This window comes from Falco peregrinus, chromosome 5, assembly GCF_023634155.1.
Source record: "Falco peregrinus isolate bFalPer1 chromosome 5, bFalPer1.pri, whole genome shotgun sequence".
NCBI lineage: Eukaryota > Metazoa > Chordata > Aves > Falconiformes > Falconidae > Falco > Falco peregrinus.
In genome coordinates this window covers 91,809,268-91,834,976 of record NC_073725.1, presented here as the reverse complement: position 1 = coordinate 91,834,976, position 25,709 = coordinate 91,809,268, and the positions used below count along the sequence as shown (strand labels likewise).

Here is a 25,709-nt window from a genome sequence, read left to right as displayed (position 1 = left end):
GGAATAAATAGAAGTGCTCGCTCTGCTATAATTAGCCTGTCTGTCCCTCTGATTAGCTCACTCCTGTTTTGTGGCAGGGAATTTGGAAATTCTAAATACTCCAGTCTGACGTCATTGTTCCAATCACAGAGCCAAATGGAAGTTTTCCGGAAAAGAAAGGCATTGGCTATATTTTAATGGATGTTTGGAAAATCACCATGGTTCAACTGAAGCATCAATGAAACAAATGGGTTTTGCTTCACTGAGCTATGAAAAGAAAGCCCAGAAGAAAGGCTCGAGCCAGGGTAAATTTCTCAGCCAAATAATGAGCAGAGCTGCGATATATTCGTGCCAAAGACCTGCCCAATTGCTTCAACTGGTCCTGTGAGCAGCAGGATGCAAGGGGGGGCATATCACAGCCCTCACAGGTACATGGCGAGTAACTCAGACGTATCGCTGTAGTACAGCAAGGAGAGGGTAGATGATAGTAAACCTTACAGATACCAGATAAACGGCTCAAAGGGAGACAAGGCAAATGTTAGCAAAACTCTGAAACTGCATCTCTTCAATCATCATCGAAAAGGCACTGTGAAGATGGATTTTCACTATTGTTATGTAAAACTCCCATGCTGTTTTCTTTGGAAAGCACAGTTCTCATTTTCTGCCCCACAATGTAGCGTCGAAGTAGTGGGGGACTCTGGAAGCTTTCCAGGGTGGAGGAGTTTGTAAAACAGTTTGATATTCCTGAAGATGAAAGGCACTTTAACAATTAAGTGATACTATTATTTTCAGTAGTAGTAGTAGTAGTAGTAATGTTTCAGTGGTATGAAGTAAGATGTTAAAATACATTCCCTGCTTTAGGAAGTCCAAACAAATGTTGCCTTTCAAACACAAAATATTGTGCAGACATAAGACTCCATTTATCAAACATTTAGTGGGAAAATAGAGTTAAAATCTGTTATCATTAAGTAAAAACCTGATATATTACTGCAGCTTTTCATAAGAACAATCACTCCACAACCTGAACTAATATTTACTAACAACGTGCAGCTGCCCAGTGCTGGGATGCTTCTGGCGACCCCAGGCAGGGAAGAGATGTTCTAGGCAGAGGTCACCTGGGGACTTCTACACTGCTCTGCTATCAGGAGAAAATATCTATGAGCAAGGACCATCAAGAAACCCTCAGGCTCTTCAGAGCACCCTGCTGGGGTTCACGCCATAAGGGGAAGAGTTACTGCCTATGCCGTATCCCACTGGAAGTCGAAACTCCATGGAACCGGTTACAGGGTCAGAGCCGCGCCACGGCTGGCAGGCGAGCTACAGCCCCTCGCCTGTGTGCCACCTGCACCGCTCACACCAAGCGGCTCTGAATTACACCCTTCCCACCTACTGCTCCCAGGAAAATGAGTATTTAGGCAATCTTACTTGCCATGAGATTTCAGATCAGAGACTTCCATACTCATGTTCCTTGCTGGCTGCTGGAGGCTGTGCAATTCATGCTGGGCAAGCTGCCTCAACCAACAATAGATTTCAGGGTCCATTTTGCTAGTCCTGGAGAACACCAGACAACATTTTACCTAAAACAGCCCAAAGATGTATCAAAAAGTCTGGTTCCCAGGTGCAGCAAAGGGCTCCCCGTGGGCAGAGAAGGGGCTTTCCACAGCTGGCAATGCTGTGTTCATCGCAGCAGGCTCCATGAAATCATACCACTGGAGAATGGTTTGGGTTGGAAGGGACCATAAAGACCATCTAGTTCCAACGTGCCACAGGCAGGGACACCTTCCCCTGGACCAGGTGGCTCCCAGCCCCGTCCAGCCTGGCCTGAGCGTTGCCAGGGATGGGGCACCTACAGCTGCTCTGGGCAGCCTGTGCCAGTACCCCACCACCCTCACTGTAAAGAATTTTTTCCTAATATCTAACCTAAATCTGCCCTTCTTCAGTTTAAAGCCATTCTCCCTTGTCCTGTCACTACAGATCTAATAAAAAGTCTGTCCCCACAGACACAGGACACCTGGCAGTGATCTTGAGCAAATACTACTTGGTCTTGTTTTATTTTTGCAATTCTTCATGACAGTCACAGGTCTATAAAGGCTGAGAGACAGAGCCATGATAATGACTGCAGCAGCTGATGTGAGGCAGCACTGAGAGCAGAGCATGTTTGCAGCATCCCCCCACTTTGCCCTTCCAGCCCTCCGGGTGCCCAGAAAACCGGGGACACTCTTGTGTGCATGTGCATGACCTCGCAGAGATGCTGGGTGACACAAATGAGACATCTGGGAAGCGCTGGTCCAGCCTAGCAGTCGGGTGAGGGTATAAAGCCATCCGTCCAGAAATAAGGGATGGTTCATCCCAAGGCGCTTCTCTCCCAAACTGAATGGATTACGTTAGGATACCTATAAAGGAGAAAGGTTATTCTGGGCTTCAATTCATTGCATAAGTATTTGTAGACCTGCTGGGAGACAGGCTTTTTAAAAAAATATTGTAGTTTTTGAAAGGATTAGTTTTACCAACTGTCATTAGGGTGAAAGCATTATTTACAAATATTTAGGGAGTTCTAAATAATATTATTCTATATTTTAAAAAGTTATTCACATTTATTCATATAACAAGAGAAAGCTCTTTTTGGCGGTCGGATTATTTATTCTGCCCTGACAGGTTAAATGATAAATTGAGGTAAAAAAACTGGAACGTCCTTAGTTAGAGATCAAAAACCTTAGAAATGTTTTGAAAGACACACGTAGCTTTAATTAAACCTGTCCCATAGTAAATTCACTGCTTCAAAAATCATCTTACCGTCTTAATGAAACCAGTAATTTTTCAAAGTTCTTTCCCTCTGGATCACCATGGGTGCATGGATGCAGACACCAAGGGACGTTTGTGTGCTGGTGGTGGGAGACGGTTCCCCTCCCTGCTCAAAGCAAGCAGGGTGAAGCGTGGTTAAAGCCACCCTGAGCAGCCCAAGGGCTTAAGAGAGTGAAACAGTCCCTGAAAGCACAAGAAGCTGCACCCCGTTCCTGGCCGGGGGTCTGAGGAGCCCACCGACCTGGGGGTGCAGGCTAGAAGGAATGACTCTCCCAGATGTATTCCCTCAGCCTTTCTTACAAGGTACATGTAAAAACTTTGCACCACTCAAAGCAACCATACACTGGAACGACTTCCAGCTGTGTTTCTGAGTGAAAAATGTTTTTCTTCACCTCTCTGCTTTTTTTTAAAATTTGAGATCTAATTTGGCAAACACTTTCAATGTAGACTTACTTAGCAGGGAAATGTGATGATACATCAATTATTTTTAGGAAAATAGCAAACAGTGATCCCAAACCTCAGCTGTGGAAAAACAAACCTTCTAAGCCATTAAAACCTATACCCATACTTCAAATATCTCCTGCCACCAGGCACAGAGCAAGAAGAACAAAGAATAAACTATTGCAAAAGAAAGCATTTCTGTGTAACGCCTTGTAAGTACGCGAGAAAGCTGTGCCTCTAATGCAATGAAAATGTAAAGCCCTATTTCTCTGAAAAGGAAAACAAAGATGTTTTCTCAGCAGAATAAAAACCTGTCACATTAAATACACCCTCTGCCCTCTCATCATCCCCAACTGCTAGGAGCCATTCATTTGGACAAATTGGAGAGAATTCAGAGACAAGCAACAAAATGATTAAGTGACTGGGGATACTGTCTCGTGAAGGAAGATTAAAAAGGAGTAAATTTGGTATGGCATAGGTGAGCCATGATTTTAAAGAGGTCACCAGAAGGATATGTATGAGAGAAGATCAGGAAAAGAGTAAAATATCACTGTGAGACTAGAATTATTCAGAGGTCAGGAGACAAAATTTAGGATCACAATGTTTTAATGCCAAATGAGATTCTTCCTGAGACAGAACGACCACTTCCAGTCCCTCAAGCCACCCAGACTCACGTGAAACGATTTCCTGAGTATGATAAATTGATTCTTGAAGGTAAACTTGCATTGGCAATAGGTAAGAGACTGAGTGACCTCTCTGCTCTTCTCCATCTCTCATTTCCATGCCAGAAAAGTGCAGATACTCACAGACATCTATTAGCAGTTGGTCTGAAGAGTTTGGGGGATTTTCAGTCTAAGGGTTTGCATGGTGCCGTGTCGGACCTGGTGAGATACAGGAATCGACAGCAGCAACACAAGGACGGGCACCAGCAGATGGAAGGGCAAGAGCAGAAGGAAAAGGTCAATTAACTTTGAAAGTGAGAGGGAGGTTCTCCTGGGCAGGGAATGCACCCCCTGACTGGGTCTGGGCAAACTGTTAAGGGGCTGGGGCAATTCCCTGGATCCTGGGTCGCACTGGGTGCGAGCAGGCTTCTGATGTCGGACCCGAAGCCAAGAGCCCCATTACTAGAGCCGGCTGCTTTGGCTCCAGTTAAACTTTCACAGACACAGGGATTTCTTTGGAAGGATCGCTTACAAAGTCACCCCCAGTTCAAAGCACAGAGGACCCCATTATTCACACTAACAGCACAGGCACGTCCATGCGGCCGTCATCTCTCCACATCTCACTGCCGCCCCTGGCCGCCTTCCGCAGATGTTCCCAAAAGCAAAAAGCATTCACAACGTGTCCTTGCGGTCAACAGATTCAGGCATCGGAAAGAGTCAGGAACACAGCTTAAAATAACCCAGCTGCACTTTGCTGTGAAAGAGCCGGGAAGGACACCAAGCGATTCTCCCTGATGCAGAAGTGGCTGGATTATAGACCTGATCAGATGGCAAACAAACACAGATGTATAGAACTAAATAAAGCGTCGCCTGTGATCTCTGTGTCAACAAATTAGATAACTATGTTGGCAACTTGGCAGGCTCCTGTTTGCATTGGTAAATTAAGTTCACAGTCTTTGCAGTTGCAGGGCAATTTTTAATTTTTTTTTCTTTCTTTTTTTTTTGGAAAGACGACTGCATGGTATTTCAGGGAGCTCATCACTGTAAAGTACTCAGCAGAATGTTCTGTGCCTGTGGAAATGGTTCTCATGGGGAGAATGTGGAAATGACGGGACGATTCTAAATGATGTCTTTTTCTGTGAGTCGTGTGATGCCCTCAACCCCCGTTATCTGTCCTCTGACCCCAGAAAATGAAATTTAACTATCAGTTTATTAGAAAATTCTTTTTCCTTTCTGATCTTTTAAACTCCGATTTATCTCAGATTTAAAGAGACCCAGTTTGTTCCCATGTCTTTCCCGTCCAGAGGCCCTATACTTTTGCCAGTGACACTGATAAAGATGCACCATTTTCAGCACAGCTCCTATGCGATAAGGATCAGGCCCAAAGACCTACTTTAGAGGAAGCTGAACCATCTTCTTCATCAGTTTGGGAATTGTTGAAGATGCCTTGTGCACGTAACAAATGGGCACTGCTGGATTAATGAATGGAGATGGGGAACCACTGTGCAGAGTGGTGCTCAGGAGGCTGCCTGCACAGAAAACTACCATTAAACATGTTGATTTACATAATTTGGCCTGATTACATCTTTGGAAGATAGATGCTGCCTACAAAAATACTCCCAAAACTGGTTCATCCTTTCAGCCCTTACTATTGCCTTCAGATGGTACTGATTATTGAAGAAGCCGCTCCTTCCTCTCTCCTCAAAAGTGGCTGCTCCTACCCTGGGGATCTAGCTTTGTTTCAAAAATCTGGTTAGTTCTCACTGATTCTCAGAGAATAAAGAGTGACTAGAAAACCGGGGACGCTGATGTATCTGCCAGTCAAACTCTCCTGCTGCACCCTCGCCATCCGAAGAAACAGACTGGCCCCTTGGATGCTCTCGCTCTCCCGTAAAAACCGCGGGGACCATGGTGGGGTCCTGGGGTTTGAACAGCCCCCGTGTCAGTGCGCAGCTCACTGTGGGACAGGGCTCCCCCACCCGCACCCCGTGCTGCTCCCTGCCAGGCTGCCCCTGGCAGAACTACTGCTTCAGCCTCCACGGTTTCTCATCTTTAACTCTCATCTCTTCCAAGTGGTGCAGAGAACTGGCCCCTAAAATCAGCATCTCACATCCCCAGCGAGCTGCACCACTGGAAGTCTGCCTGAAGGTCCACCTCTGCCCTCTGCTGCAAGACTAGAGGAGAATAGCCATTTGGACATGGGCAGCCAAAGCAATCTTCAACTGTTGATAATCTCAAGGGCATTAGGAAAATGAGTGTCGTGCATTTTATCATATGATTGATCAGGACACTGCATGGTTTAGGGAACAATATTCCCCTTAGAGGCGCAGCAGAGGGTAGGTCTTTGTTGAGCAGAAACTCTCAATTACCCCACTGCAACCTTGCAGGGACCTTTGATCATTCACAAGGAAGCCTGAGCTGACCAGTAAATACAGCCTTGTGATAAGAAACTTGTTACTGGCCATGGATGACTGATGGAGAGCTGGCAGTTATTTTTTTACAACAGCTCACAGAAGCATTTTGGGGCCTCCCTGTGATAGTGCCTACATCTCCTGGGCAAGTGATCAGTAAAGTTCACAGATAGATCAATCTTCCTAATCATTTATAGCTACATTGCTTTGATGAGGTCAAGTCCTCAGGTGCACATGAATTACATTCTCACCCAGAATGAGAGGCTGTCACTTCTGGTGGTATCACCTTGCCTGTCCTCTCTGAAATGACTTCCCCGACATCTTCGTACAAGCAGCAATTCTATCAGCAGGTCCTCTTAGACAACCGCCACGAAATGAATTGCTCCGACAGTCAACAGCAGCCTTCTGCAAATACTCATCCTCTCAAAGACTCTCATAATAAAATTTTATGATACCTTTTTCCTTATGATAATCCAGTATAAACATAATTTAATGGTACTAGGAGGAAAACAACCAGGGCCACAAAAACAACAGGCAATGATTGTAAAGACTCTTATCTCATATCTTTTTCTTTCTTTTTGCCTATTCTCTCTCCTTTGTTTTAAATGTGTATTATTTTGGTCATGCTGTCACTGGATTATTACATGCTCTCAATTACACCGCTATAAAGCCAGAAGGTCTTTTGTAGTTATATTTTAAGCCTTTGAGGTGGTTTGGGTTGGGTTGGGTTTTTTTTGCTTGTGAATTTGATTCAACTTTGCTTTGGGTTACTTTTATGCCTGCTAAACCACTCTATCCAATTTTGAAAAGGAAACTGTATCCAAGGGAAATGCTGGAGACAACCACACAACCAATTCACCCGTGACATGCCCATTTTTTCCCCAATCTGAATGTGACTTTGTTTACACAGCAGAGGAATTTTCTGTATGCACATCCACGGGTTATTTATCAAGCTCATAATGTCCCTCACTGTGGCATCAATACCCTTGACATTTCCTTATACCCAGTGACATCAGCCTTTACCAGGGACTCGCACCTCCTTTGGGTACCTTTGGCTGAATGAGAGACAGTCCAGCCCCCCGTCAGCGAGTTCCCAATCCAAGGAAAAAAACCCCAAGACAAAACCAAGGAGGAAAGGCTGGATTTCCTGCCTTCTCCCTTTTTCCCCCTGAACGCTCCAAACAGAGGTTTACCTGGGATGTCTGCATAAATCCGACAAATTATTTACCATTATTACAACCCTCAGAAATGAAATACATCTGATATGCTAAAGGTAGCTGCCGTTTATAAACAGCTCTCAAACCGGGATTAGAGATCACACAGCTCTGCAATTTCTCTTACTCCTACAGCCTATTTCTCACAACTTGTCAGCGCACTGCTCAAAGAAATCATTATGTAAATGCACACTGGGGTAACAGTTACCCACGTGTCATACGGCAAGGCAGCGCCACGTCCCGCGTGTGGCGTACCACACTCCCCTCGGAGCCTGGTCCCTCCCTTCTTGCAGTTTAGGTGGAATAACCATGTCAGATCACGACAAAAAACAGTATTAGCTTATTTAATTAAATTTGCCAGCTTTACTTATTTGAATGACACAAGCTGGGCTCAGCCACAACTACGAATATGTAGTACTGGCAGCTGCACAAATATGGAACAAAGTAAGCAAATAATTCATAACCTAACTAAACAAAGATTTCACCGTACGTGTTTGTTTTAATAAATGCAAACTAATAGAAATATTTTTAGGCAAAGAGCTTCTGCCAAGACGTTGTGTGAAAAGCTTGGCATGGCTGGTGCATGGGCTGCTCCACACTTAAAAAACAGATTTCAGGGATGAAAGAGCCCAGCAGAAGCCCGACGATAATCAAATGGGCAGTTTCGCCCAATTATGAGCTAAAATGTATTTGGAAAGGCAAACTGATAGGTCTGGGAGCAGGAGGAGTATTTTGAATGATCTTGTACATTATGGAGGGCCTCCCCCTGCGAGCACGGCAGTGAATTCCTGCACAAAGTGCAGGTTGTGTGCACCAAACATTGGGAGGGATGCTCTCTTTTGTACGTAATTCACGCTAAATATACAAATGTGTAAATTGCTCCACTCCTCCCCTTCCTTAACATGAAGTGGAGTAATCTATGTTCTAAATAAGATTAAGGTGCCACTACAAATCCCACCAACTCTTGCTGAAGGAGCGGCCAGCCGGTTCCTGGGGCCACGCTGCCCTCCCATCCCACCACCCCACTGCCCAGCCACCAGCCCAGGGCACGGCTCCCCAGCCCGGGCATCTGTTTAGGTACCGGCCTCCTGAAAGGTGAAAGGAGCGGGCTGATCAGCAATGCCAAAGCTGTGGCTGCTGCTGTGGCTGCTGAATGCTGCAGGATTGAAATACCACCTTTTCCTTTCCAAACAGTAAAAATATTGTATGTAAGGCTGGATGCAAGGATTTTAACAGCTCTGAGCGTGCCTTCATGCCACTGGAGTACATGGAAGAACCACTGCCCGTGGGGAAAAAGGACAGGAAAAGGCCTGAGAAGGCCACAGAGCTGGACCCAGGTACCCACGGGCAGGGTCTGCCCTTGCAGGGCTGAGGGGCATCCTCACGGCCCTCCCCAGAGACATGCTGGGGACTGCAAGCCCTGCATCATGGCTGCATTTACGCTGCTGCTGGAGAAGAGAGACATGCTCCTGTCTTCTAAAACCGATTGCGGGCAAGGATCAGCTGCAGTGGGATGCTGGTGATACACAGCGTATCAGCAGACCGATGGATAGGCGCAGACAGAGCGAGGAGGTGCAGGACCTTGCACCCAGCATCTGCTCCTCATGAGCACTCACTGACAGCATGTACACATCAACCCTGGCTGTAGCACTGTGCAGAAAAAAATAGCTACGTATACAGTAACATACAGGAATACAGAAAGCATTTGAGATTTTGATGTGAAAAAGCTTTACCCAGGTAAACTCTTTGTTGCCTAAAATAGATGAAAGAGAAGCACAGGGCTGGACAGAGGTATCCTTCACCCCTACCCTTCTCCCAGGCACGATACCACTAAGAAATGCTGGAGTAAATGTGCTGCAGAGATTTTAGACATGCTGCTGCCCTTCCACAGGCTGTGTGAGAGCAGGAGCTGCAACAAGGTGCTTCCCATGTACAACAGAGGGGATGACACCCATTGCTTGCTTCGCAGAGGCTCTGTGATACCAAGTCTAAACGATGCACAACAAACAATCAGATTCCCAGCCAGAATTAGCTGTATAAATTACGATTATCAGATCACACTGCCAACAACAGATCCTGGCTGGAAACCAGGCTACGAGCTCTGCCTTCCGCTGCCCCCCTGGGAACCGAGCTGCCATAGCACAGTGCAAAATCATATCATTTAATAGCCAGGTGGATATACAATATTATCTCAAGGATCATAATGGCTCTGTCTAGTTATAGCCTATCCAGTTTTAACTGATCCAATGCCATTTGGATTTAAATTATTGTTCTTGCTAAGTTGTCCTTAAAAGGCAGCGAAATATATCTTTAATAGACCGGCAATCCACAATGAGCCATTTCCACTTGGCTCAGGTACCTGAAATCACACAGACCGTATCAGATCACATACAGATCAGCTACTGCTTTAGGATTCCCCGTGGTGTTGAGGTACAAGAGGCACAATAAACAACAAAGAAACAGGCTTCATTCTGAGATTCCCTTGCCTCTTTTGCCTTCTCTAATCTCCACAACCTTACTTCCAAATAGATTCTTTCCATGGGCTTGCACGATGGTGGCCATCCCACTGTAACACATCTTTTCTGCAGGCCCATCCAAGTGAGAAGAGCAGAAGAGTTACTAGAAAATAAGGGCTGACATTTATTCTTCTGGGGGTGGTTCAGGCAAAGTAAGAACTAAATAAGAAAGTTTTCTTCCAAGGAAAACAGCAACGCCGTTACAGTATACATCCAATCTGCAGACAGCATTTTCAATGTAAATGTGTATGGTGTATGTATGTCAAATGCCTTTTATTTGGGAGACAGGCTATCTGAAATAAAACACTAGCCATTTCCACTGTTTAAGCTAATCTAAAACGAGAATGCTAATTTGATACAGTTACTTTTCTACTAAGAGCCAGCCTGCATTGCAGTTCACCATGGCAAGCATCATTAGTTACTGGTAGGTCTTTCTGCGAGGTTTCTCCAGTAACCATTGCTCTGATTGAAGTCAATGGGGATATTACATGGCGCACCAGTGGAAGATGTAGCCCTCCATGGCTCTCTACCGTCCCATAATGTCCTTTGGGACTTATATTTGAACGTGAACAAAGCTGTGCCCCTGAGGCTTATTCTTGTTGAAATGTTGCGGGACACGGTGGCAAGGTGTGAGCATGCAGTGCAGTTTCCACATGCAAAGTGGCAAGAGCAAAAGTACTGCTGCGTACCTCATGCGCACAGCAAGGCTGGTCCTCCTGCGACGGCTGGCTTCTGCTCGCCAGGACAGGCCCCCTTCCTCACCTCCAGGAACATCCCATCTTGGTTTCAAACAGGGTGAGGCAGAGAATCCATCACTCTGCTGTCAGGTTGTTCTCATGGCTAATTACCACCTTTGTTAATGATCTTTAAGTAGGAGTTGAATTTGTCACCATACAGTTATGTAACCAGGTTCCTTTTCTTACACTGAATCTACACATTACAATAAAAGCCCTTTCCCCGTGGAGGTCTAGAAGAGAACTAGTGAGAGGCAGGTTACGCACCAGATACGAGATAATCTGGAGAGACCTGACAGGCAACTAGCAGCCGAACAGAAACACCCGGCTTTACAGGTGGGCTGGGATTGAGGAGAAAAGTCGCTTGAGCCAACCCAGTGTATTGGGTCTCCAGGGCACATCCCTCCCCCATCACCCTCCCTCCAATTCCTATAGCTACCGAGCTCGAATTTAATTGCACACAGCTGTGATTGCCTGGCACCCCTGTGCCCACCACAGCGCAGCAGCCACAGTCCTTCGCCCACACCTGCAGTCTTTGCCAGGGAGGTGCGCTGGGCACATCCCGGGGCCACCAGCGCGTGATCCCCGGGGAGAACATCCCGCGTTAACCCTCTGTTTGCTTTCAGACCTTCCACAACCCTCACGTGGGCAAGATGCATTGCCTGGGTACATCAGTCACGGCACTGCAAACGCTGCAGTTGCCCTGGCCCCGCACAATGCAGCAGCACAGAGCAGCCCGTGCCCAGGGACGGTGGTCTGGGTTAACAGGGTGGGTGAAAGTCACACGCTTTTTGGCAAGGGGCACCAGCCAGAGGGAAAGCAACACAACTCCACTGCATGGGAGGGAAGGCTGACATTATTATGGAGAAGAGTCACAACCCTCAGCTTCAAGGAAGGCTTTCCAACCTCTCATCCTCTTTTCTTTGAAATGCAGCTAAACCAAGAAATCACTTTGTTTCAATTTTACTAATGACCTCTGTCATGCACTGTCAAAGCTACCGAGTATCTGGATGAAAGGGAGTATTTAGCCAGCAGTGTGCATTTACAAAAGCTGGAGCACTGTACTGGACAGAAGGTGTGGTGGGGACGCTGCTTCAGCCACACAAAGGGCACTGGTATCTCTGCCTTAGGCTTATTCTAACGGGATGCTCTATCCTGCCACATGGACAAGCACTACCAAAGTCTGGAGGATCAGCAGAGCCCTGGGAACGTACAGCCAACAGCAAGCACAGCAGCAACTTGGCTGAAGTGATGCTCATGATCAGGTCTGTGTTTTAAAAGAATACAACAAACTCTAATTCCAAAGCGTTGCTTTGAATTTATGACCTTGTGTGCATTTAACATCTTCGAAAGCATCATATTGTATCACGCCTTATCACATTAGGCTGTCACTGAACACAGTGAGATGTAACATTACATGGAACTAGCCAGGATCAGAAGCAATGCAAAAAGATTTTGCAGGTAAAAATATCCACAGATGAGTTTCAAGGAGGCTTTCACAGTGGTGACATGCAAATCCCCCCACGGCTTCACTTCCCACCAACTTGACAGGTTCTAATGGTTTCATTTAGGCTAGAAAGAGTGAAAGAGTGTCTCGTGACGGGTGTGGGGTACCCCCAGTGCTTTTTATTGACTGCTCCCTGGTATTTGGATATGCAAACTACAGGGGAGGACCCCATGCAGAACGCCTGCAGTCCTTCCCTTTCCTATGGAAACCAGAGGTGCATAAGTCATGTTAGCAACTGCTGTCGAGTTTATTGAATAGTAACTACAAATTTGGTAAAACAAAGCTAATTTAAAAATTACTTAGGCCCAGAGGGATCACTGCTAAAAGACAATCTAATCCTGTGCATATAACAGCTAGATAATTTCCCCTGTAATTCCTGCACACCACCCTGAAGCTTGAGGCTGTGTTTCTCCATGCTAGTGCTCCCCTCTTCTCCTGAAGAGCCATTTGGGTTGTGCCACACACCACGGCCCCCGGGGCTGGCAGCAGTGTTCGCCCACCCCCCTTGCAGGGTGGGCAGCTTGGGGCACCCATCCCAGCACCGCTCTGCAGAGAAGAGTTAACTTTTTCCCTGCTGCTGGTGTAAATCCATGGACTAGATGGTGTTGTAGGTCCCTACCAACAGGAACTCTTCTTTCTTCTCTACGTCATTCTGTATCGCACCTCAGACAGCTGCAGATTCGTAAGCCCTACTCCAGATATGCACACTGGGCTTTCTCTCGGTGCATTAATTCTCACCCTGCAGGGAAGTTACAACTCAAGAGCATTGCTGGTTGGAAAGGGAAATCTGCAGCAAGGCACTGCCCGGTTATCAGGAGAGTGCTCAGTGTCACAGCGCTGGGGCTGCAGCTGTGCTGCGGACATGTGGGGTTGCTGCTGCAAGCTGCGGCGTGGTACAAAGCCCACCACAACAGCTAAGAGCCCGCAGCCCCACCGACACACCGTGCAGCTCAGCTTTGCCCCACCAGCATACGCAGAAGATGCCCAGAGCTGCAGCCGGTGGGACTGCCACAGCCCCTGCCCCTGCGTGCCTCCCACCACGCAGCCCACGGCACCCACTGGGACCGTGCTTGGGGACCAGCACCTTCAGCTTGCACCCCACCAAGGCTATACTTGTGCTTGTTGCCAGGAAATGAAACACATATATATACTGATCCATATCTTGTATGTATCTTTTTATAAATATACACACACACATCTCTTCATGCATGTGTGCATATATATATATATATGGATGTACACATGCACATATACATGTATAAAATAATTGGTGGCAACAAAAAAGCTGCTTAATGCTGCCTTTATTGAGGGTGCAGAGCAGCCTGCTGCTGCAGGACTGTGTGCTGAAGCAGAGGTGCCTGCTCAGAAGGATGCTGCCCACGTGGCAGCACAAGTAGCAAACTCACGTTAAGACACTTCCAAAAAGTGCAATGCAGGGGCGGGTGTGGCGGGGAGAAACAAAAAGCTCTGCAATTTCCTTTTGGTGACTTGCTAGACATACTTGAACTCAACAGTCTGTTCGTATAACCGAGGGGCAGCAGCGCGGATGAAGGCATGGCACAGGTGGGTTCAGACCAGGGATGCCCCGGGTGAGAGGAGGGGGGAGGAGAGGCTGGTGCTGCTGTCCCCGCAGCCGCACCCGGCGGGTGCTCTGGCCACCCCTGCCAGCCGGCGGAGCAGCAGGGCTGCCTCTCGGGGGCATGGAGATGCAGCTGCAATGGTTTCACAGTTCAGCTGGCACTAAAACTCAAAGTCAGACAAATTGAATACAGCTTTTTTTTTCCTCTACATGGACTTCAATTTTCCAAGGACTGCGAGATGCCTATGTAAATGTCAGAAGATTAATGTGCTGTCTCTGAAAAGTTCATATTGGTTTTGCTTAGACGAGGCTAATTCCTTCGCCAGAAGCACAGAGCAACAGGGGACAAGGAAACAAGGGACAACCTCTTTGTGCTGCTTCTCAGCTGTGACTTGTAAAACATATTTCCAAAGGTTACATAGCAGCTAGGAGTGTTGTTTAGCCAGGTAAGCCTGCCTCTTGTGCCTAGAAAATGACCTCCGTTTCCCTCTCCCTTCCTGAGATGTTATTTGTCACCTGACATGAAATAAATTGTGTGGTGCCCATTTTACACACTCCCGTTTCACAAGCCCACAGTGTGCACAGGAACAGCAGCAAGAGGAGGTCCCTTTCAGACACACAGACTGACTGGACGATACTGTCACTGCAGACCCAGGGGTGAAAGCCCGAGGGCGGCACGCCGGCCACAGCAGCTTCCAAAGCAGCTGCACTTGCAGCAAGCAGACCCAAGGCCTTCCCTCGCCAACAAACATGAGGTGAACCAGGAACCAGCCTCCTCCAAGTGAGGACCCCCAGGCCAGGAGGGAGGCAGGGGGGGGCTGCCACCCCCGTGGGACAGCCGGCACCTTTCCCAGGTTGTCCCACTGGTTTCCCCAGGGGGATTTACACCTGACGTTTTATTTGGAGGCTGTAACACAAGAGTATGAAACAACACATTTTACTCCCGTTTACAGGTCACCCCTGGTTAACCAACGCGCAACGAGCAGGAGTGGGTGCGTGGAGCATGAGCAAAGCATCCCTCCCGGCACCGCAGCCATGGCAGGCTGCTGGCTGCCAAGCCAGGGGGGCACATCGGTGTGATGCGAGGCCAGCGCTTCGTCCCCTGGCCTCCCAGCCACCACCTGCATCTCCAGGGCCAAATGTGCTTCCTCTGTACTTAGCAATCCTCAGAAGATTTCCTTTCCAGCCACACCGGGAGCCCAGAAACACTGAAGTAGCTCCAGGTCGCTGTGCCACAGGGCTCAGCCAGCCTGCAGCCCACTGCCCATGGCAGGAAAAACCCCGGCTTCTTCCTCTTGCAAATGCTTTGTGCTGACCGACCACAGAAACCGGTGTTACGCCAAGGCAGTGGTACATGACATGTGCCAGATTATTCTATTTGCAACTCTGCCCACTGTACATCATCTCTCTTCCAAATGCCCAAAATAGGTATATTCACATGAAAAGTTTCCCACAGAAAATAATAATACTACCAGAAGTGTTGTTTGTTGACATTAAGGAAAAGTATTGGTACCTCCAGCTCTTCGCTCCTCACGCTGTTTCACTGGAGCAGGGCTGTTAATCTCAGGGTCCCGACCAAATTACTTTAAAATTATCTACTTAAGGATGAAGTTACTTTTTTACACTAACTATTAATATACTCCTTGAGTAGTATAACCAAGCAACTAAGAGTACTTACAGAATTAAGTGGGAATGAAAATATTAATATGGACATTAATAGCTTGTCTACTTCTGTTGCATCCATTCCTTTTCATTGTCCTACTCTAGAGTATAATTTTGTGTTGCCCTCTGGACTTGCACAGTGCAGTCCTGTAAGAACAGTAATTGCTAAAGCATTATAACTGTATTTAGGCATCGCATTTAATCTTCCATGGATCATATAATTTCAGTGAGAAGTGTGTGTCTAAAGTGCTCTGCTAGATCTTAAGGTCATGCTGGAAAAAGAAGAGATGTCCAGATACTGTAAAGCAAGCGCCTGCCTAGGGTCAGGTATAAAGCTGCACAGGGGACAGCAAGGAAAGCAAGGCAATGGCAGATACTTCTGAACTGAATAACGATAATGATGAAAATAATGGTGTCCCAGCAGCAAATATGTCCTTTGATGTTTATAAAATTCATAGGGATTCTACAATGAGCTCAGGTGAACAGGTATATAGTTTTATTACAGTTCTTGTTATTGCTACAATATAAGCTTTTACAGGCTGCAGAAATTTCAACTGGGTTGAAATTCCAACTTCAAGTATTCTCCTAGGCCTTCTGAGGTTATACTAGAGGTTCCCACACAGACTAGTTTTTTATTTGTCTATTGTGGCCATACAGAAAGAGCAGAGCAAACACTGTTCATGGTTTTCACAATACCAAGTAATCTGATTTTTTTTTTCTTTTGTTAATATGTTCTTTCTTAACCCTTTACCAAACTGCAAATGTTTATAGAAATTTGCTTCTTTTGAACAGAAAAGATTATTAATGTCAAGTGCCTCCTAGTAACCTTGCTTTATAACAAATGCTTGTCTTTTCATTTGGTGTATTACGTGTACAAACACGCACAACATCTAAAAAGTGTTCCATGTGAAATATCAACTTGAAAAGAAAGGCAATACAGGTTAGTATCAGGAAAGGGTAATATTATTTCACATTGCAACCTGTTTGGAGTGGTGGTCTAATGGCAGAGCTCAGAGTATCTTTCCCCATCAATGACAGATTTCCTTCTGTTTACATATGCCTGGTTACTTGGTGTTTGGGCATTTTTAGATTCTGAAATGCAAAATTTCAAGCTAATAAAAAATGAGGGAACTGAGAAATTGGAAACCCAAGTTTAACAGGTCAAGCACTCTTAAAATTTTAGTCCTACAGCAAGTCCTACAAAGGAACGTCCACTCGGTGCCAGACAATTCCCCCCAGCCCGTGGCTGCCTGGGCGCCTGCCAGCACATCCTCCCCACACACCTGCCAGGCCCCAGGAGCTGGATGGCTTCCTCAATTACAGGTGTCATTTTTGCAGTTTCTGTTGGGGAGAACTAGTCAAAGGGCAAGCCCAGATTCTCTAAATACCTGTTTAGCGCCATTTAAAGACAAACAAAAGTAAGAAGATTACATTTTTTTTTTTCTTACGCCAGTCAGGAGTTTCTACTAGAGTTCAATGAAACTTTTGTAATCATGTAATATTCACTCTTCATTACTGTAACCATGAAATCAACAGCCTGTTATGAATCTAAATTACAGTGAGGAAGAAAAAGACATTTTTCATGTATGCAGGAGGGGGATGAAAAAAATACAGCTTTTCCATCAAAACAATGCAAAATCTGATTCTTTTTTCATCCTAAAACTGCTCCAGTGTCTACATAGTAAACCAAAACAAGCTGGTCGCATTAAGTACCAGTTGTTGCTCTGGAGTACTGCTGACATGATTAATTAGATAGTCACTGGGCCAGGAAAAAAAAAAAAAAAGTGAAAATTAATATGATTTTCTGGCTATTCCAGCATTTTATATTAAAGAGCCATGGAGATGAAATGCTAAACAACCTTTGGAGAAAAGAGTGGGATCCATGCCTGCTCCCCGCTCAGGTGAGCGATCTGAGTGCCAGGCTGGAGGGCCAGAGGCTTTTCTGCCTTGTGAATAACCCCGCTGGCAGAGCATAGCACGGCCAAAGCACAGCTCCTGAGCTGAGGGCTGCATCTCCCCAGCAAACACTGCCTTTCCGTCAACACCTGCCACTTGGGTTTTCCCGCGTCTCCATGGTTATACGCGTACAAAGCACCAGAGTTCCAGGCAGCTGGACACCAATTTCCTGTGCCACGGACCATGCCGGCAGCCCAGAGCCATGGGCACGACCTGGCACCGGCCAGCGCCCAGCGGCACCCGAGGCAGACCCCGACCACACTCCTGCCTTTGCTCAGTCTCAGCTGCAGCTGGTGGCGTCGTGACCCACCTGCAACCTTCTCCGACAGGGAACTGCTCCATGTCCAGCAACTTGCTGTTCCTAGTGTGGCAGTCCGCTATTCCAGTACTGCGAAATGATCAAATATACATAAAAGCCAGTGAGAGACTTGTACTTTCACTTAATTGTACATTCATGGTGTTTCTCTTTGTTAATCTGCATGAACATATGGGCACCTACTCACACAGAGAATATCAAGGTGTAGGCCCCCGGTACAAACACATGTTCACATATAAAATGTATGTGCACATACATGTATATGCTGGGGTTTAATGACACCCGTATTCATTACAGTAAGATGTGTCTGAACAGCAATATGGAGATTATCTCGCTCCGCATCTGGGAGAGGAAGGAAAAGTTTTTAGTGAGATTTGAATGCTACTATATATATTGTCATCTGCATTTAACTGATGATAACCTAATTAACATCAAAAAAAAGATGGCCCATGCTATGCTAAATTTGCACAATATGGGACTACTCCTCTGGCTAGAGTACAGAATTCCAGCTCATTTAATTCCTTCAGCATTTGCATCGTGGTTGTAGAATATGGTATCTGTAAATGTAAATTTAAAAGAAAATAACTGACAGGTAGTGAATTTCTGTAAACTACCAGCAGATTTTTGCCTTTACAGACTTCCCTGAACCATTAAGCATCTGCCTAAAGTGCTGTTTGTTCAGATTTAACAACCGTGAGAAGTTTTGTTAATATTCACAGCCTTCCATTCCGAGATCGAGAGTTCCAACACCGAGCCCACGGTCTGACATGTGTCCCGAGGGGCAGGCGCACACGCAGTGGCGGCAGCTGCCAAACGCCCCCCCCGCCCCGGGCCGGCTCCAGGCCCCCTGTGCTGCGGAAAGACGTGAGGGCACATGCAGGGAGGAAGCACAGGAGTTTTCTGAAGGCAGCAGGACGAATGTTGGGTGCGCGACCTAGACCCCAAAGGCAGCATCACCTCTGAGCAGGCACCAACTAGCATTTACACAAGTGTTACCATCAGTAACTCAGTCATCAGAGTAAGCTTCCAAAATGTTATGGTGTTCATTATTATTTGCAGAGGCAAAACATCGGTGAGGTTTACGCAAGGAGAGGACAAGTCTCAATAATCCTTTTTCGCTAGACCCTATTCCCTGGTATTTCTAGCTTTTCCATTTTCACTCTTGGCCTGTATCTGAGAATACGGAGGTAAACAAACAAGAAAAATGATGAGAAGAAAGTGAGCCACCTGCTTTCAACCTCAGAAGGCTGGCATTTATTCTGAACAGGAGTCTACAGGTACCAGGGGGTTCTAATTGCTCCAGTTGGTTCAGTTTGTATCTGTGGCCATCTGGATATCTGTGGGTTAGCAATTAAAAACGGTAAGCCAAACATTTGAAAATATTACTGTTTAGCTTACTAAAGTTTTTTTAATTAAGGGCTAAGAATAGGCATATGACAAATCTTCAGTGCAAATCCAGCAGTGCTGTAAAGGGCCAGGCGTCCTTGCTGATCACAGGAATACCAATGCAGGCTTTGTCTAAAGGCACCTCCGCAGCTTGAGATGTGAGTCTCCTGCACCCGCAGGTAAGACACTATGGATGGGCAAGCAAAGCATGAAGACACATAAGAACAGATATTGTGTTGGTGACAAGCAATTTTGAAGTATCTGTGAGGTGGCTGTATTTACATGCTTGTTTTTAAAGTTTAATTTTGGCAATTGTGTTTTCCCTTGGTGAAGGCAGCAGGAGCAATCGAACCAATGGACAATGCCCACACGGCACCTCAGTCGCACAGCAGCTGATTTGGATGCTCAGGAACAAGGTGGGAGCGCTGGGAAGGGCCCTGCCCCTACCAAACGGGGAGAGCAGAGATGGGGGGCTCCTACCCCAGCAGGGTTTATACAGGGTACGTGTATTATTTATTCTGAATGGCATTTTTTCTCATTAAAACTCCTTCCCAGGCCCCAACCCTTCTGTCCTCCCAGGATGCACCGTTCCAATTGCTCTTCAGCAAGGAAAGACATTCACCTTCCAGAGAACCCCCAGCAACATCACTCGAAGAGGAAGACTTGTTTATTTTCTTATTTCAGGGGTGTCTTGCAGCCTCATGACTCGTGCTGATATTCACTTCTCACTTAGTCACTCCAGGAGGGCTGAAGCCTGGTGCTTGGAGAAGCTCGGGAGGATGCTCCACACACGCCGCGGTCCTGCCAGAGCTCGGGTTTGAGCAGCTTGGCGATAGCCTATGCCAGTGAGCCAGAAAGAGCCCGTTACAAACGCATGGCACCTTTTTCAGTGGATCCTACTGATGAATATACCTGTCTTCCCACCTTCTGGAGCAAAACCTCTCTCAAACTCTGTACGCTGCCTGCACAAAATGGGTTTGCTTTATGCCTCCTTCCCTGTGACAGTGCCCAGGCTGCCACGGATTGATGCAGGCAATCAACAGGCTCGTTACAGAAGTAACAGCGTATGTAACATGATGGGGCTCATAAGCACCTGGATTTCAAAGCGGACAGGCAGCTCCCCCCTCCCCACCTGCTGCTGCCCCGGCCTCACCTGGGTACAACCCCGACCCTGAGGCTGCTGACGATGGAAACCCATCAGACCAGCACGGGGCACAAATGGGGGTGTTAGTCTCATGAAAAAAGGCCTGAGGAGAAGCAAATGCTGGAACCTGAAAGCTGGCAAACACAGATTGGAAGTATGGTGAAGGCAGCCCAGGGTGGGAAGGAGCGCCTGGGGAAGCAGCGTCCCAGTGTCCAGCTCTCTGCAGACCAAGCCAGGTGCCCTCCCGCAAGGGGACCAGCCACCAAAGGGCGAGGTGGGTGAGGGACAGGGCAGGCGATGAGACTTTCTTCTCTGTAATACCGAGAGAGCACAAGAAATGATTTATGGATCTCTTCTGCCCTAAAAGCACTGCTTTCAAAATACTTGCCCTAGGACTGGCCTTTAGAGAGGAAAAGGTTTCACTGTCCGTCCCAGAAGGTCCCCGAGCCCCGTTCAGCCAGCACACGGGCACCCCCATCACAACCCTCTGCCCCTAATGCAGGGCTGGCTCCTCAGTGTCAGACCAAGCCTTGTGGAAGATCTCCTTCCAGTTTCAAGTAGGACACACTTACAATCAAGACTCGGACTCAGCAGCTTTCAAATTATTTCCATATTTATGACAGATACCAGGGATTGGATTAACTTCATTTATGAATTCAACAATGATTACACTTTTATTATCCTCCACACAAACAAATATGAGGAACAAGTGAATTACGAATAAAGGCATTATTCGTGCATTTATTTACATATCCCAAGAAAGACTGTATTCATGTTGTATAATTCCGATTGCATGCTTTGCCAAGCATTAAAGAGGTTTACCACGGCACAGCCGCCCCAGTTTGACAGCTTTGACAGCTTCACTCTGAAAGTGTGTGTGAACAAACAAGCAGAGTCGTAGAGATGTGGGGTGGGCCCAGCAGCGTGCAACGCTTTCAAACAACGCTGCTGCCACAAAAACGATTTCTCGTAGGTATCATCCCACACCGACATCTTTATTTCTGAGAGTGTCACATATTAACAAGCTGCTCTGCTGTACCGATCTACCTGCAGGTACAGCCTCCCATTTCTCAACATGTCACCCCAAGGTGGCCTGTGACACTGCTGTTTAAATAGCATTCTTTTTTCCAGGCTGGCTGAAGCTTGTTTCTTCAAGTGACCCATGCTGAAGCACCATGAGATGGTACCCAGCTGGTGGTTAACAGCGGGGTGTGTTCAAACCATGCAGGGGCTCAGAATTGGGGCAGCCTCCCCCCCCAGGGTAGCCCTCCTGCCCTGCACCTTGCTGAAGGTGGGGGCAAAGCTGATCATTGAACACACGAAGGAAAAAAACCCACAAAACCAGCCTGACCCAACTTCAGTCCGCCAGGAACTCCAACAGCAGCTGAAGGAACACCCGGCGCTACGTCTGAGCTCAGCTCTGACCTGATACTTCAGTCTTTTCAAGGAGAGAGGTCTGCATTTCCATGTCCGTCCAAGAAAGAGTGTGGACAAGACCATTAGCAATACAGAGTGATGGAGAAAAAAAATAATTAATCTGTTTAGAAAAACACAGTATTTAAATGTGTCTGATTAAGATGAAAACAGAAGAAGGAGGAAAGCAACCCACATATTGGTCCAATATTATCTCCTCTTAAGACTGTTAATGTCATGTTATTTATTCACCTAGTATTGCGAAAGCTAGTGCTATTAACATAGCTGAAGCCTCTGAAGGACAGGATTTGCTTTTAACAATTCACTCCTCCGTGATTTTAAAGTTAAATTCTTAGATTGTATCATGTGTTTCTATTTTGAGATGAGTAGAAATACATTGCCAGTAACTGTACCAATAAATGCGTAGGAAGTGATGGAGCCACAAGGTACAGGCAGCTAACTTAGGGCAACCACTAACTTAGCAAAAGCTCAAAGCTGTGCTAGGGCAGGGGCTATGGTGATCGTCATCACCATATTAGAGTATGGCTTTTCATCAGCACAAATTCATTTTTATAGGGCAAAAGAACTCCTGTCCCCAAGGAATGCTTTCTGGCATCTGGGGAGAGAGCATATTTTTCTAAACATTTTCTTAGATGCTACTAAAGACTTCTCAAAGTTTGGCTGAGACTTCAAACCTCCAACCCTCGGCAAGGTCCAGCCGTTACAGATTGAACAGTGGCCAATGTTTCATGTCATCTAGAAAGCAGCTAGATTTTTTCATTCACACCGCACGTACAAATGAATGTCTCCTGAATTCTACCCATGCCCTCACTCCTCACCGGTACCTGCTGAAACGTCCATGCCCACATCCCTGCCCACATCCATGCCCACAGAGGGCAGCACCCAGCAGAGCCCTCAGCCCTTCTCCATCTCTGCTTGCCGCTCAGCACTCACTGTGCACTATCAGTTGCATGAGTTACACAATACAGATCGGAGAAGAAGATCTTTTAAATAGTAGAAGAGTGAATGCCACAGCATCAGCATTTGGCTGTGCAGTCACTCAAACCTGAAAGATGTCTGTGATTTGTCAATATTTTTACAAATGCCTAGTGATGGGTACAAACTCAATCCAGAGAAATCTGAGCCAGTGATAAACAAAGTTCTGGAATAAACAATGTGGATGACAGTGAATTAACTCTACGACAGTCTGGAAGAACCTCAGAACTATTCACATGTTGAGAATTCATGTAAATATTACTAGCATGGTGTCCTTGGTGACTAATTAGATGAGTAACTGCTATTTGTTTTGGGGTTTTTTCTTTTGAAAACGTAGCTAGTGTCTTTACTGTCAGGTAGAAACTGGATTTGACAAAACAGTGAGCCCAAGGAAAGCTTCATCGGAGCCCAGCCTGTGACTCAAATTAGGCTCACTATTGTTAGTAATTTTCCCTCTCTTTTCTGAAAATCAAAAGATTCTTTCACTTTCAGGTCTTTAAATTATGTGCAAAGCGCAACAGGATTTGCTATTTGCAAGTGTGCCTTTATTCTTTTGACTATTATGCAAACAAAAGAATCCAACAACATTCATTCGATGTTTTTTCATATGAAGATGATAGAGCACTGCTGATGTCTTAATGCCTGATTTATTCTCTAATTTATTATTCATCTGCTTCTACGTTATAATGTCTGATTTATTCTTTAATTTTTTAATCTATTCCCTGATTTAGTCCTATATCATCCAATCTGGAATGTAAAATAAATAACTAAATAACTAAATAAATAAATAAGCCATTCTAATTTTGAACAGCAAGCAGAAAGATAAAATATAATGGAGGAGGTACGAATTTATGTGCAAAGCTCATTGCTAGATCAGGCATATATGCCATACTGAAGAGTATGTCAGAGGCAAACTGGTAGTTATAGCAACCATATGCTTAGCTAGAATAACACATTCCTGAGGACACAGGAGGCCTAAACACCGTTGGGAAAATAACAGTTCAGGTCTTTAGCCAGATAAAGCAAACACTTTTTACCAGATTCTGCATTCTCTGCTAGCAGTGGCGGAGATTTCAGAGGGATTTCAGCTCCATCAGTGAGAGCAAGACAGAGCTGGCCCAACAGCACACTCGGACAAATGGGGCTTATTTTCTTTCCTAAATGTACCCCTTACCAATTCCCCACTTAAATGAAGAAATGCTTTACTCATTCCAACTCAGACTTTTAACTAAAATAATACCCAGTGGTACCACTTTTTAGTAGTCCCATACATTGCATCGTTTTTTTAAATCACACTATGCTTTTTGCAGGTCACCGAGCTGGGATGTTGCCTTTGGGCTTGCGTGGTAGCAGGTGACCACCACCTGTCACACATCATGGAACGGTCGGAGAAACCTCTTCTTGCTTTAATGTTCCTGGAGGTCTCAAAGCACTTACAGAAAAATAAGTTTTAAGGAAAACGTATTCATTCCCAGAAATAGCTCACAGAGCAATATAGTCTTTTTTATGTAGAAGAGTTTCCCTATGTATGCATTTAACTCTCATTAAGAAAACAACATGACAAAACCAAATGCTTGTGGGTTTTGTGGGGGGAAAAAAAAGAAGTTTTAAGCAGATACAATTGAAATAGTAACAGCACACATTAAGTATCACTGTTACTACTGAACTTTACATTATTGCTGTTACAGCTAGCCCTTAAGTTATTCAGACCGGGAGCAAGACCAGCGCTGTGCGTGCTGAGCAGGAGTACTGGGGAGCAGCCCCCCGTGTTCCCCGGGCTGGGGGGGCTGCGGACCTGCCAGCAGCCATGCAGGGAAGCGATTCCGAATAAACCAACACCTGGCCCTGAATGAGAGCTTTGCCTACCTCAAGGCTGGGAGACACACATGTTTTCAAAACAAAGCCTGTTCCCGTCGGTAACTGCGCAGAAAATAACCCCAAACCGACACACTTCCCGTGTACTTGCCCCCTCCCCTAAATTAGAATGGTTCAGCCGCCTGCTTGTTTGCTGCCCCCGAAGTATGTACAGAAATAAGCACGCGCAGCAGCATTGCACTTCAGCAGAGGGCAAGCTCGGCACCCCCCCCCGAGAGCAGTTTACAGTGAATTGCTTGGCTATAATTAACAGCTCAGAAGCTGTAAGAAGGACTTTTATTGTCTTACCAATCATGATGGGCTAGCATGTTGTTTATATTCCTTTATTAATAATATCATCACGCGTATAGTGATGGATTTTTTCAGTTCATGTCAGTATATTCTCTGAGAGCCATTTTTCCCTCTCCCCTCCACCTTCTTGCAGAATTGTCCCCAAAACTGTACCTTTTCTTGGCTAATTAGTTTAAGCTCCAGGGCGCAGAGGCTGTGACGCTCATTCCCAGGAGCTGGCCACAGCCCTGGTGAAGGCAGACTCCTGGCAGCGAGCCACCTCAGCCCCCGCCTTCACCACCCCCAGGATGCTTTCACCCCTTTTTCTAGGTAAGGACTTCGTGTGCTCTCCTCCTACATCCTTCCTGCATCTTCACAGGGATTGTCAGTCACCTTCTGGTAGCATGAGATGACAAGCGCGGTGTGTTACACCAGGCAACGCAGCCAGGCTGCCGCTGACTCAAGAGGAGACTGCAGGAAGGACGCGGCAGCACAGGCATGTTTTCTGTCCACTTGTTGCTCCCTTCTCCAGAAATGGACTGTTTCTGTTAGACAGGAATTGCAACCAAATGCCGTACATCAACAGAGGAAACATGGAAGAAGCATTGTGCCCTCACTCGTTACCAACTGTCCCTTTAGGAAGGAATATCAGATTTTCTCCCTGGAAATGGAAGTTCTGCCCAAGGAAGTCAGTCAAGGCACGGCACCCAGCATGCGCCAACCCACGGTCCCTGCTGCCAAGCCTGCCATTTCGGTAATATTCTCCTCAGTCAACATTTGCAAAACAAACCCGAGGTTTTACCTTCTGAAGAATTTTTGCCCAACAGTTCAATATTTTTCAAATGT

The 25,709-nt window shown here is 46.2% G+C and overlaps 1 protein-coding gene across 12 annotated transcripts in view; it reads right to left on the bottom strand.

Annotated features, from left to right (window-relative positions):
- The window catches only part of LOC114012898 (uncharacterized), a 204,032-nt gene that overhangs the window by 81,622 nt on the left and 96,701 nt on the right, over positions 1 to 25,709 (bottom strand). For 11 of the 12 annotated variants that reach the window (XR_003555638.2, XR_003555639.2, XR_003555636.2 and 8 more), the window contains one exon: positions 17,774 to 17,851. The exons of the other annotated variant lie outside the window; for it this stretch is intronic. Coding sequence is in view for 8 of the 11 variants with exons in the window: in XM_055804700.1 (XP_055660675.1) it covers positions 17,774 to 17,805 (32 nt within the window). In the remaining 3 variants the exon portion in view is untranslated. The remainder of the gene's footprint in view (positions 1 to 17,773; positions 17,852 to 25,709) is intronic. 12 annotated transcript variants of the gene reach the window in all.